Source organism: Diadema antillarum, unplaced genomic scaffold (assembly GCF_040938485.1).
Source record: "Diadema antillarum isolate AM-2024a unplaced genomic scaffold, OU_Dant_1.0 seq00001300_RagTag, whole genome shotgun sequence".
NCBI classification, from domain to species: domain Eukaryota; kingdom Metazoa; phylum Echinodermata; class Echinoidea; order Diadematoida; family Diadematidae; genus Diadema; species Diadema antillarum.
Genome location: NW_027272078.1, coordinates 57,631 through 72,737, shown reverse-complemented (window position 1 = coordinate 72,737; position 15,107 = coordinate 57,631). Strand labels below are relative to the sequence as shown.

The following is a 15,107-nucleotide window of genomic DNA, read 5'->3' as shown; positions in this document are numbered from 1 at the left end:
CCATGAGTTCGACACCAAGCAAACAAGGTCCACGAGACTGACACATTTAAGCCCCGCGTTGCAATGTCGAACTCATGGGCATTATTTGCCTATAGTGTCGAACTCGTGGGCAACATGACTCGTAGGTGTCGGCCTCGTGGGTGTCGGCCTCGTGGGTGTCAGCCTCGTGGGTTGACCCCTAGAGGTCATGGCAAGAGAAACAAATCGATATAGCGTATGAAGGATTATGAAAATCTTTGTAAATAAATATACATATTTCTCCTCGTCCCAGCTCGACGTCCAACATGGCATCGACTATCAGCATGTGTCTTCTTGTGGTCATCGGCATCGTGGTCACTCTCCTACCCCCTATTCATGGTCAAGAGGAGGAGGATGACCATCATCATGGTGAGGGACAAGCAAACAATTTTGACTTTTAAATAATTCACCATCAGAATAATATCATGGTGAATGTATTATATCATACACACTATAGCAGAACATCTACTCATGGGGGTTGTGCGTGGATGCGAGTAAGTGCAACTTGCAGCAGATTACAACTGAAGATCGAGTTTGTTCGCAAAAACCGATAAGTCCATATTTGCCAAAATGGAGATATTTGCGATTAAAGGTCAAGAAAATAGAGAGAATAATAAGAAAATTTTTGCTTCTTTTGACCATAACTTCAAAAATGTACCTTTATATGTAGTGACCAATATATCATTTAAAAGGTATTATTTTGTACTTTATGACAGAGACCGTACTTCAAAATCTTCAAAAATGGACTTATCGGTTTTTGCGAACAAACTCTTCAACTGAACGTGTTGTCTTGTACCAGAGGTGCGCTCAAGATCTACCCACTTTCGAAAAAGGCATTAGATACCAATTCGATTTACATCCCAATTCATCCAGATTCCCTCCTGTTTGCAGTATGCAGACCCTCCTAAAGCTGGTATTTCACTGAGCGGCGAACGCTTGCGAACGTAGCGAATTTGAGATTCGCCAACTTTTCTGACAAATGTTTGCGAAAAATCAAGGTTCGCTTCTGCCATTAGCGACAGTTAGCGGCTTTTAGCGATGTTTAGCGACAATTAGCAACACTTCAGCGAATGTTTGCGAAAGTGTTTGCGAAACACAGGTGGCGACTATGAATAGCGACTGGTAGCAAATGTTAGCGACAATTTTGCAAATGTTAGCGACAGTTTTGTGAATATTAGCAACTGTTTGCAAATCCTTTGCGACAATTTGCGAACGTTCTGGGACCCAGAATAGTACCAGGCGATTGTGCATAGTGAGACCCATAAAACGAATGTACAACCTTCCACTGAATTCAGATCTCTTGTGACAACCGTTCAAAATGGATTTCCAGTATGTGGAAATAAATTTCTGCCAAGAAGAGGCTCAACGTGCTGCTATCCTTGAAGAGCTGCTTTGCCAGGCTGCTGCTACAGCTATCGTGCAGCATAAGAGAAAGAAGATAAAGAAAAACAAGTAAGGAAGAAGAAAAGAAAGACTGTTTGGGTCAAAGAGTGGTTGATGCAGAGGACAGACTTTGGTCAATATTATAAACTCTTACAGCAATTACATGATGGAGCTGTCAAGAGCTGTCAAGATATCAAGAGCTTCGAGAATTTTAAGCTGGTATCTCACTGAGCGCCGAACGTTTGCGAACGTAGCGAATTTGAGATTCGCCAACTTTTCTGACGAATGTTTGCGAAAAATCAAAGTTCGCTTCTGCCATTAGCGACAGTTAGCGACTTTTAGCGATGTTTAGCGACAATTAGCAACACTTTAGCGAATGTTTGCGAAAGTGTTTGCGAACACAGGTGGCGACTATTAGCGAATGTTAGCAAATGTTAGCGACAATTTTGCAAATGTTAGCGACAATTTTGCAAATGTTAGCGACAGTTTTGCAAATATAAGCAACTGTTTGAAAATCCTTTGCGACAATTTTGCGAATGTTCTTGGACCTAGAAAAGTACCAGGCGATTGTGTATAGTAAGACCCATAAAACGACATAAAACCTTCCACTGAATTCAGATCGCTTGTGACAACCGTTCGAGATGGATTTCCAGGATATGGAAATAAATTTCTGCCAAGAAGAGGCTCAAGGTGTTGCTATCCTTGAAGAGCTGCTTTGTCAGGCTGCTGCTACAGCTATTTGTGCAGCATAAGAGAAATAAAATAAAGAAAAACAAGAAAGGAAGAAGAAAAGAAAGAGAGTCAGAGAGTGCTTGTTGCAGAGGACAGACTTTGGTCAATATGAAAAGTTTTTGAAGCAATTACAATCATGATGGAGATGTCAAGAGCTTCAAGAACTTTCTTAGAGTGGAACCTTGTCTGTTTCAGAAGCTTTTATATAGGAACCATGTGGTTAAACTTGTTCGCCAGCAATGGCGAATCAAATAAAAATGTTAGCGACACCATATTACGACCGTTTGCAAATTCTTACGAGTGTTTTGCGAATGTTTGCAACTGTTAGCGAAAATACAAATTCGCAAAGGTTCGCAAAGAAATGTTGAACATGTTCAAAATCTCTTCGCGACAAGAAAAACCGTTTGCGACAATAACAACCGTTTGCAAACATTCTTGCAATTGTTAACGAACCTTTTGCAACCCTTTACGAACCCTGGTGAAATCCCAAATTCGCTACGTTCGTAAACGTTCGCCGCTCAGTGAGATACCCCCTTAACACCTTCCTCTGATCGAATATATAAGAGACGTTTTATCACTCATTTAATTTCATGTCACTTCAACGTCAAAGTAAGCCCTATATGCTGTGAAAAGATTTATAAAGAAGTAAATAAATAACCTGTGCCAGGTGATATTGTCAGCCGATAACTACATCTAGCCTTTTACTCAAGAATTCGAAAGCAGACATTTTATGTATACGCACTGCAGTGCCCTTAAAAAAAAATCAGCCATCAAAAACGGAAGACTAGTCTTTGTAAAATCGAAAGAAACATAAAAACACCGGGGAAATATCCTCAGCTTGGAATGCTTAGACAGAGTGGAGCATAATGCTTGAATAACGAATGGCTGTTTCCCATGGCTCTTAAAACTTTGATTATCATATATATATACAGTCCGATATATCCTATTCGTCCTCCCGTTATCCGGATCTCTCTACTTTCCCGAAGCGATCTCGGCGTGACTCCCCCCCCCCCCCCCCCCCCCAATCTAATAAGTAGAAGGAGAAAGGGGGGGGGGATTTCAAACTCAAACAAAATTCCTACACAATCTCACATGAATTACATAATGCTTATTCGTTGCATCTATTCTTCAAGTCTACGAGATTAAGACAATAAACAATAACCTCAAGAGAATGTTGAATGAGATCGAAGAATTCGTAAGTGCATCTATATCCTTTGTTAAGAATGAACTTCGAAAGGTAGCCTACATCATTGTTAGCTGATGAAACCCGGAAGGGCCACCAGAAATATAAACTCCCTCTCCCCCCCCCCCTTCCACACACACACACACACACACACACACACACACACACACACACACGGGCTCCGACCCTGATCATAATTTGGGATTCTGGGAAGTCAGAGGGAATAGCTTAGATGCTGAAACATCTATTTAAAAGTATTAGGCATTCATAGATGATTGCATTATTATGACACCATGACATATCCATTAAAAAAAATCGAGAACCCGCAAACTTGGTAATAATGTTCATTTAAGGTGCTATTTACCTTTGGGAGCGGTGATTTAAAAAATGTTCAAGATATCACTTTTGATGCATATGTGTAGGTCAGTTGTATCACAAAACATCCTATATACTATAATACTAGTAAAGTTTTGTTATGGAGCCTGAAATATAAGGAGATATCACTATTTTTCTCATTAAACCATAACTGTAGACAATTTAGTCTGGAAACATTTAATCAGTTGATTATGACTATTGTTCACATTTTGAATGTTTTACAATATTCGTAACATTGAGTATACTGGTTCAAAATTTTACATTGGTTGTTTCTATCTCTAACTCGATCACATTTTTGGAACTATTTTGAAGCACCAATGCTGGTTTTTTGTTTCATCTGCAAAATAATGGTTAATATGTCTTTAATGTTTTTGGAATAGGTCACTGTTCAACCTCTCTTGGTAACCCGGACAATCCTGCCTTGTCTTGCCAACATATTCTGGAGGTCTGCAGCAGACCGTGTGGTTATTACTACATAACTACTGCTGGAGTCTATACCAAGGTTTGTTTGTTTGTTTGTTCGTTCGTTCGTTTGTTCGTTCGTTCGTTTCCATCTGAGAAGATGGCTGGAGAGCCCATATTCAGCTATGCTGAGCTTGTTTCCCACGGGGTTCAGTTCGATGTGAGGTGGGATCACTTCACAGGGTTAAACACCCTGCTCTTTGCGATGGATGAATGAAGCGGGATCTTTTACGTGCGTGAGTTATGACTCTCGCTATGTCCTATCTGAGGGACGTTTGCCTCTTGCTAGTGGGGACGGTATGATTACACACAACATTGCTCAGTCCAGACTCGGGTTCGAGCCGGGGTCCTTAGGATAGTGAGGCCGACGCGCTACCGACTGAGCCAACTCACCGCCAGGCTAGAACAAAGCAGGACAAGTGCACCTATCCACAAACCCTGATATTAATGCGCACTTCGATCCTCGTGGTTTACTCTAAAAGGGGAATTTATTCCAAATAAGTATGTGGATTGAACACTTTGTACATATCATAATTGTGAACTTTGAAGAAAATCAAACAATCAGTCAATCAATAATCAATCAGTTAATTGACCAAACAATCGATCGATCGATTAATCGAACAATCAATCAATCAACTCTCAAGAAATCTTAAGTGTCGTTAAATATATGTGCCGTCATTGCTTTATTCTTTTTTAAACGAAAGTAATAAGAAGAAAAATTGGGGGTGAAGTGCTTGCGCCCCACCCGTTTAATTTTGTGAGGCACCCCCTCCTTACGAAATTCCTGGTTCGCCCCTGCACTTTGAAAATTCAATCGACACTCCTATGTGCAAGTAGGAGCCCTATGGTAATGAAAGGCTTATGACATATGATGTTACCAAACGCATTTTGACAGGTGTTCTGTGAAATGACGCAGAATGGAGGGGGCTGGGTCCGTTACGGTAAGTCCGACATGGGAAGTGTCTGGAACTACGTCGAGGAGAACGAGGCGGAGGTCGAGTTGGAGATCATCTCTGCGTCCAGCATCAAACAGATGCAGGAGCTGAAATTCACCGAGTTCTACGTGCGGACCGACGTCGATTTCCAGATGGTCGGGGACGACAGCGTGAATCCGTCGAGATTGACAACGCGGACGATGCCGTGGTTGGAAGAGAAGGAGGTGTACATCAACGGATACGCTAACGACCACACCCGGCTGCAATTCCAGTCAAATAGTGGTAACGAGATTTAATTTCACGCAGCATAGCTCAGAAGTAATAAGGTCTATTTATCATTGTTTATTATCCGAATCTTAATTTCCACAGCTTCGCTGTTCACTGGGAACCACATTTCAAAAAGGTATAGAAACCCCAAATACCATTTTCTGTACCTTATTAAAAAAGGTTTTGAGGGGAATGCACTATACAAGCTGTGCTTTTTAGCTTCCCCTCCATTATCAACATCTTCAACATTACTTTATGATAGTAAATATCATGCGTCTGTAGCTTCTAAATTCCTTGTTTATATGTATTTTGAGCGCCATGAGCACAAAAGGTGGACCTTTGCTCTATCATGCAGTAGAAATTTTTATTATTGTTATTATTATTATTATTATTATTATTATTATTATTATTATTATTATCATTATTATTACCATTATTCTTATTACTATTATAATCATCTTTATCATTATTATTATTATTATTATTATCATTATTATTATGTATATAATTATCATTATGTATATTGCTCTTTTTAGCATATGTTTTGTTCACTCATATTCTTCGTTGGCAATGAAAAGAAAATGAAAGAAATCACCCCCCCCCCAAAAAAAACAACAACAACAATAAAACAAACACAACAACAACAACAAACAAACAAACAAACAAACACACACGCCAAACGAATTCCATAGCTATCCTCCATAAGTTTAAGTTTTATACAGGTTTCAGACAATCCCCCACTTTTTTCCTTCGATCAACACGTCAGTCTTATGATTGTGTGTTTTTTTTTAATTAGATTCATTCTTTAAAGACCAAACGTATTAGAGTTACGATTTCACTGAAACGAGGGGATGTTACCTGTTCCTTCACCGATATCAAAAACAAAATATTACAATGACATTTTAAGATTTCTATACTGACGGATATTCATCTATAATATCATAATTACGGTATAAAAGAAACAATGTATATAGGGCATACATTATGCTTCATCAATAAAGATATAAAAAAGTACATTAAAGTTTGGTCATCAACAATGTCGTATGCAAGAACGTATGCAATATGATTGCTGTTGTTATCACTTTTCTAAAATGTAATTAATCCTCTTAGGTCTTCTTAAAAAAAACTGTACAATATTTTGCATCCCTTGTTTTAGTCGAGACCATGACGTGTATCCCAGGAGCTTCCAGCAAGTGTGGACAAGGTGGGACGCCCTCAGCCAACGGAGAGTCTAAACCTTTCTTCTTTGAGTCTCTCTACTTCGGGCCGCGGGCAGCAGGCGCAGAGCTGCACTCTAATCTTGCTGGTCAGTGGCATCGCAACAGATACACCTGGAACGGGACGTACTATTTCGTGTATGCCAAAAATTAGAAGTACTACGCGTAGCTACAAATTTGAATCATGAATATGATCATCCCTTGTTTGACAAGTTCAATTAGGTTATAGTGTTATTCCACTTTATCCTAAAAGGTGAGACCACTGGGGGATTGAATAGGAGATTTTTGTTGTTGTTGATAAATCAACAATGCAGGCCTAATCAATGAAGAAGAAATTAGAACAATTGAAGTTTTCCAAGTGAATTCTAAAATAAATAGTAAGGCATTCTTTTCACCACAATTCATCGAGCGTAGATCTTTGACGTCACTTTTTGAGGGTCAAAGGCCAGCACACGTTTACATTCATTGAGAAGGGCGCGGTTGGGGGCGCTCTATCTAAGAACACCGTTAATGCCAGAAAATCCTTGGAATGCGATACAGGATGAACACGTAATTCATATTACAAGAAAAGTGCCAAAACATACAGAAGACTATTACGAACACAAAATGCTTGGCACATTTAATTGGAATTATATCATGTCTTTGCTTTTCCTATCACAAGTCAGCGAATGTTTTTGCTTCCGTTTTATTCTGGTCCTTTTTGAGTGTGTACGATCAAAATTTGTACTAAGTTTGATCTCGTTTGGAGTAACATGCTGAGTGAATTACCATACAGAGTTTGACCACTCTGCGTTAAAAGTTTGTCCGGACACATGTAAAACGTGTTTACACAAACATGTATACGACTTTTTTATTTGTTTTTACAAATTGGATTGGATTGTGTTACCTTTGTGAGCTTAGAAACACCCGTATACTTAGCGCCATATACATTTTATTATCCTCATTATTGTGAGGCGATTGGATACTAAACGCTAAGAATCATTAAAGACGATCTGAATTCAATTTTGTTCTGTCTGTCTGTCTCTCTTTTGATAGTAATAATAGCAATTACAGTTGAAATTATAATTTATATTATATATATTATATATATAGCGAGATAGATATACATAATATTATATATAGCTATATGCATATGCGTATATATATATATTATACATACATATATAATGCATACATAGACAAAAATGACATGAAATGAAAGAATAGAATTAGAATTCTAATGTATAATGATTATACGTACACAATAGGCGCCTACATCATGTATAATAAATGTAAATGTGCGCTTTCAATACTGTAATGCTATTCATAAACAAAAAATTATGCATAGTAACATACACCGTGTATACATAACATATATTTATATATACAAATGTATAATCATACACACACATATATACAAATATATATATTTATATATATATATATATATATATAATATGTGATATATCATAAACGTCTGCATATAATGTAAAGAGAGAGAGAGAGAGAGATTTAGAAAGGCATTGTATGTTTCTTTGGCTGACTTGTGTCACATTGGAGCAAAATCCGTGCGAGGGTGACATTATAACGTGCATCGTAGAGAGAAGGTACAATAACTATTTCATCAGCAGTAGGCTATTTTCAAAACTTGGTAATCCCACTATGTACTTCTTCTTCTTCGTCTTCTCCTTCTTCTTCTTCTCTTATTTTGTGTGTGTGTGTGGGGGGGGGGGGGGAGGGGAAGTGGGTGTGCGGATGTGGATTGTGGTGAGATGAATAGGAATCCTGTCAATTTGTAATAATGCTTTTGCCATACATAAATGTTTGTGTGTGTGTTTTTTTTTTCTTTCAGAAAGACACAAATTCCATGCCAAAATATAGAACTACAACTTTATTTCATGACATAAGCACTTGAGGTACATATCGTAAGCTGGTTTCAGGGAGGATTTCATTTGAAACCGTTTTGCTGTCTTGGTTATTAGCTCACCTGAGCCAAAGACTCACGCGAGCATGCCATCTGCGGGCCCCAGTGAGACTCCAAATCTTCCAAAATCATGGAATCTTCTCTATAACCAGAAATACATTGTAATAGAGCTAAGTTGATACCACGAGTTAGTACATTGGTGATAGAAGTTTGAAGGTTGTTCATGGCGGAATCAAGGGTCCGCCCCCCCTTCTTCTCCTCTCTCTCTCTCTCTCTCTCTCTCTCTCTCTCTCTCTCTCTCTGTTTTGTTTATTAGACTGAACGGAATGCATACAAACACACACACATACACACATGTACTTTAAACGGCTTTCGAATAGACAGGTGTCAGTGCACGAGTGCTCTGGAAAGATTGTGTTTGATGGGGAAATCCAGTACAAACATAAGACAGAGTAAAATATAAAGAGTTCAACGGTATAAATTTGATCGAAGTCGGATGAAAAATAAGGGAGTTATTGACATTTTGAAGTTTCGCTATTTTGGGAGGAGACAGTTCTTCAACAGTCAATATATATGAATATGGAAATGGAAAAGTGAGCTATCATTCCCTCACAACTTACCCTATTATAGTTTGTACATTAAATTGTGAAATTTCCAGTTTTACACATACATTCTAAATGATCACTATTCCGAAGTTATTGAATTATGAATAACGTCATGTTTCAGGCTTCAATGACAGAAATATCAAATTTTCGTCATTTCTGTCTTTCGCGCACGTTGAATGGACATGGTCAGCTCACTTATTTGCATATTCATACCAGCAGCTGTACAAGAACTGTTTTGGAGAAATTATCAAAACTTCAAAATGTCATAACCTCCTTATTTTTCATCTGATTTCAAGCAAATATTATTGCACCTTTGAACTGATAAGATTTTACTCTCTTTTCTCAGACTAACTTATATCTGGACTGGAGTTCCGCTATAATTAAAGCGCCGAATGTGATTTTTATATTATTCGTCCATAGGGTATAAATCATTACAATAATAGATATTCAATATTACGATATCATGCACCTAAGAGACGAATTTTTACGCGAAACTCTGACAAAAATGACTTCCAATTACCGGCAGACGTAATTGATTTTGCTCACTCGTGCTGAGCTGCTACAGACGATATCGAATTGCCATTGACGAAAACGAGTGACAGAGAGCACGAACTTGAATACATAAAATGTTCCAATATTGATCGACAAAAACGAAAATTAAACGAATATTCGCACATTCCATGTAAACAGTGTTCGGGACAAAACATATTAAAAGATATTTTTAGAAAGAATGATTAAATTTTGAAGTCCTATTTGTTTTGAAATCCCCATGTATGAACTGGAATTGTATTGTCACTGCCGGGTAATTTGTGTGTATATATATATATATATATATATATATATATATATATATATATATATTATCTCCTATGGCAACCAGGGATGACATGGCGTAGCGCTTTGTATCCAGTGGAAAAGCGTTCTAAAAATTTGAACTATTATTATCTTAAAATGAATGCTGAAAATGGGGAGGGAAACCAATATAATTATAATTCCAGTGGAGCAGCTAATGCGATGTGTTGTGCATGGTAAACAAACCCGGGTAACGAACCCATGAAGCAAGAAGCTTTTTAAAATCAAACCTGATACATTTGTTATTATTATTGTTATTATTATTATAATTATTACTATCATCATTACTACTACTACTACTACTACTACTATAGGTTTTCCCATCCATTTTCGCACTTTTGTCATTCAATTTCAAAAATTTATTATTCAATTTCGTCCCGAGAAGCACGTGGAACGCAAATCCTAACTTCAATTTCGTCAATTGTCATTGTAATTCGTTTTTCGTCATACATTTTCGAACTCATAGCATTCAGAAGTGTCAATTGTCATTCAAATTCATCCCTCCCGTTGACGGATCGCAGAATGTGAGGATTAAATTCGTTTTTGTTCACACAATTTCATGAATTTTTTCATTCAAATTAGTCAGATGGTGTCGTTTCTTTATTTTGATGGTGAACCAACTTTAAGCCGACATAATTTTACGTTCTCTCGTAAATTGTATCCTTACACATAATTCCCTAACCATTTGCTTAGACAATACACACGAAAAACATGACTGCCAACCAAAATTGATTGAAGGATAAACGACAGTGAAAAGACATAACCCAGGACAGTATGTCAGTATCACCTTTTGAACTTTAACTCGTAATGTTCAGGTTTTCGCATCATAATGCATGAAGCAAACTTTAATTTTTGTACCCTGGAAAGCAGTAAACATAATTATGTTATCCATTCTTTGACATTAAACAGGCTACAATTCTACACTTAAATTTTGTCTTTAATCATGTCAGCCTAGAAATCGTTTGTCAGTGTTTTCGTTTGCGAGACGGTACGTCTGTTTGTACAAGTGTGTACTCGGGTTGCTTGTGTGTCAAGTTGATTTTATCTCACTTCCAACAAACAAATAAGAAATACAAAGAAACACTCATATACACAGACGTCATGAAATCAGTACCACAATGCGATGAACAGAATAACATTGTAAGAAAAATATAGGTAAATTATCAACAGAGATACAAATATCTGTTACGTCACTGTGGTAAATGCATAAACGATATTGCTGGAAATGGAGGGGACTGCTAAAAAGCAGAGCTTGTAGAATGCAGTCCCCTCATAAAGAAAAAAAGTGCAAAAAAATGCAAAAAAACAACAACAACAACAACAAATTTCCCTAAGCGGTAGCAAAAAAAAAAAAAAAAATCTGTATCTGTGGTTCTCTGTGTGTGTGTGTGTGTGGGGGGGGGGGGGAAACTTGTGTGTATGTTAACTTCTGAATGTAAAATGTGAACGGTTACAGAAAAAAAAAAATACATGAATGACTGGAAAATCACACCGGATAGAGATATGAGACGAATATAAATGAAAATTTAACGAAAATGATTAACAAAAGACGAAATCGATCCTGCTGTTTTGAGTGCTGTGAGTGAGACTGACGAATTTGAACTGTAAATGACTAAGATGTATGACAAATGACTAAATTGAATGGACTTTATTTGAAAATGAACGACGAAAGACGAATTTGTAAGTAAGATTGGCCTATTCTCGACATCCTGCGACGAAATTGAAGTAAAAATTTGTTAAATTGAATGAAAAAAGTTTGAAAATGAATGGGAAAACCTTTACTATATCATTTCATTTGTGGCATCTCATTTACCTTACAGTGCTCTAGCTGTTCTGAGTCCATTATTCCGAGCTGAAGAGGGGATCCGAGTGACATGGTTGAACACAAAGCTACCCCAACCTGCATGTGAATATATAACATTGCACATTATTCAGTGTTATGGAATCCAACAGTGTTGAATCAGTAAAAAGCATTTTTGCAAAGAACACTCTACATCTATTCTTTGGTAGCAAGATTTTCTCATCTGGCCGTTGTCCTTAGCAACGCATCATCGCGGATTCGCGGCAGAACGTCCGCGCTAATGGTGTCAAGATCACAAGTGACGTGTGTAAATATCGCCATAGCTGAATCAATACGATTTCACATGCTGACGTTAGACGTTTAATCGACGCCACAATCAATTGAGCAAGGGATCACGTCTTAATTATTAGGACTTAGTACATTGCTTTAAGCGCATCGAGATTTGTTTCCGTGATTAAGTAGAGCCCGTATTATCATAATAAAATTTCCGTCTTCTCCAATATGCTGAAATTTTGCAGAGAAGCCTCGGTTAGCTGCAGTAGGAACTATCGCTGTACTGCACCAGTAAGTTCTGGTTGCAAGATTTCACAATGATATGCCGAATGATAATGATAATAATAATTATAATAATAACCAATATAAGTAGTGTCTCTTCCACATCGACAGACTCAAAGCGCTTCAGCAGCTGAAAAAAAAATACAAGAAATCAACAATATCTACAATACCAAACAAAACAGAAAGGACAAAGCAAAACAACAAACAATGACTTTAAACTTGTCGGATCACTTTAAAGAAATTTATAAACGATTTTACAACTTCATGCTTTACATTTCAGAAGGCGCTATATTCTGACAATTCATGCTTTATTGGGATCTCCATGAAGTAGACATTTGAAGTCACGATAAAGCAGTCTTGAACACTCTGGGGAGATAATCATGATGTTGATTCCAATAATAAAAATAACTGATATAAAGAACTATTAAAAGATGGTGATGGCAGTTATAACTATTGTGATAGAGAGAAACAATAGAAATAAATACTAACTGATACTTAAACTACTACTATAGTGCAAGGACCTACTACTACTAGTATAAGTGTTACAATGAACATTTCCCACTTTTGATCCTTAATCATTCAAAAACTATATAGGCCTAAGATAACACTGACATTGATATGAGCAGTGAGTGTACAATTTTGTTGGAGGTAAATTAAAAATGAAAGCATGGATCATTTTCATCAAATTTAAGATCTATTTGTAAGTTATGCTTCAGATTTTGCTTTATTTTTAACCATTTATACAAACTTTTACTTTGCCATATTTGCACAGGGGTCAAGTGGTGTGCATGTCAGTGTGTGGTTAACACCCAGACGATGGTCCTGAACAATGGTCAGGGTTTGAATGCTTTAACTTATATTCATTAGAAATGCCACTTTCACAGCCAGTCTTTATTCATTCTGAAATGTGTATGCAAGCATAATATGAAAAATTTTGCTTACTTTTCATGTGCATACATTTTACCCTTACCCATGAATTCAGATTAGCAGCGCCCAGGGCAATCCATCATGAATTATTAATAAAGCATTGAATGTGGCTTTGAGCAAGAGATGAGACGGCTATAAGGCGTTTTCACGTCAGCCTGACAAAAATCCAAGCTCGAGATATTTTCCAATTTCCCAAGTCAGAAAATAGCGCGCTATTTCGAAACATCGGGCTGATGTGAAAACGCCTATTGTCAGCAAAGCTCCGACAAGGTGGTATTCATGGTATTAGTGGCATTCGCGTCTGTTCATGGTAATTGTAAGCGCACAGTCACTTATACACATCATTGGTTCCTGTGTAAACTTAAATTTTGTACAGAGTATATACACGTTTATATATATATATATATATATATATATATATATATATATATAAAACATACCTTATTTCTTCACAAATCAAAGAATGTAATAACCAATCCGAGGTTACTTAGTGCCCACAGGCAGGTAAGTACAAGGAAAAAGAATACAGTGAACACAATTGACAAGGACACAAATATAAACATGCATTTACAAACAAACATAATACATTTTAGTTTAATCGGCTGTTTCAGGACAAAAATTAAACAAAAAATGAAATTATTCCTCCATACATTTAGCCTAATACCAAAAAAACTCATCATCACTGCAAATTTGACCAAAGTCTGGAACTGAACTTTAAAATTAATCATAAACGAAACTGATTCATGCTTTCATATTCAAATTACCTTCACATAAATTGTACACTATTCAGCTATTACTCATAACAATGACAGCGTTATCTGATACATGTATATAGTTTGCGAACTATTAAGGATCAAAAGTGGAAAATGTTTTTTGTAACACCTATTACTTTACTGCTAATTCTTATTCTGCTACTACTACTACTACTACTACTATTACTACTATACTACTTCTACTACTACTACTACTACTATTTCTACTACTACTAATGCACAAATACTACGTCTGCTGCTGCTGCTACTACTACTATTTACTACTACAACATGAGTTTGAGCTTGAAGAAGCAAGTCAATCATGCAAAAAGCAAAACAATGAAAAACTCAATTTCCTAAAGGGAATTGTTAATAATTACACCATCTCTGTTAAAATGTACGCCATGCTTGTGAAGCCACATGTAAATCATGTGATCTGCGCACGGGATCCTTACACCAACAAAAATAATTGCCTTAATTGGGAGAGTGTAGAATGCCTCAAGATTCGTCCAAAACACCTGTGCAAAAAATGCAAACGTCAGAACCTTCAAGGATGGCCCCACTCCAAGAAGAAAGGTGCAAAGCAAGAATCACCTGCCTGTACAAAATGATGAAGGGCAAAGTGAATATTAATTACAAGGATTACACAGTGCCCAAATTAGACCGTCCTCGACGTGGGTATTACAAACAATTTACGATAGATTGTGTCAGTACTGCAAGACGTGCGCTCTACGCTTTTTTTTTTCCTCCAAGGTCGATCAAAGACTGGATTCAACCATAACGATCGACCTAAATTGCAACTAATGGTTGATACGTTATCTGAAGATGAGTTATCTGAAGATGAGTTCAAAACTTGACTGGTTAGTTTAAAACACACACACACACATACACACGCACACACACACACACACACACACACATACACAATTAACCACTCTTGACAAACCTCAATTATAAACCCTGCAAGGAGTATTTTTGGAGGATTTAACTACTACCACTGACCGAGTACCAAATACTACTAAACTACTATTAGTAAAGTTATAGGCGTATAACCACTCCTATTAATATTATTTAACACGACATATAAGTACTGCTACTGCAGAAGGTAATGAAAACAATGTAGATATCCTGAAACCGTAG

At 37.0% G+C, this 15,107-nt stretch overlaps 1 protein-coding gene across 1 annotated transcript; it reads left to right on the top strand.

Annotated features, from left to right (window-relative positions):
• Window positions 1-284: 284 nt before the first annotated feature.
• On the top strand, window positions 285-6,726 carry LOC139708098 (echinolectin 1-like). The gene is made up of 4 exons (XM_071620077.1): window positions 285-387; window positions 4,072-4,193; window positions 5,049-5,370; window positions 6,512-6,726. The coding sequence occupies exons 1-4, from the start codon at window positions 285-287 to the stop codon at window positions 6,724-6,726; spliced, it is 762 nt and encodes a 253-aa protein (XP_071476178.1).
• The last annotated feature ends 8,381 nt before the right edge of the window (window positions 6,727-15,107 follow it).

Excerpts from the sequence above, each read along its gene's own strand:
- LOC139708098 (XM_071620077.1), top strand. The coding sequence starts at position 285 with ATGGCATCGACTATCAGCATGTGTCTTCTTGTGGTCATCGGCATCGTG. Across the intron at positions 388-4,071 it reads GGAGGATGACCATCATCATG|GTCACTGTTCAACCTCTCTT; the intron begins GTGAGGGACAAG and ends TTTTTGGAATAG. Across the intron at positions 5,371-6,511 it reads GCAATTCCAGTCAAATAGTG|TCGAGACCATGACGTGTATC; the intron begins GTAACGAGATTT and ends CCCTTGTTTTAG.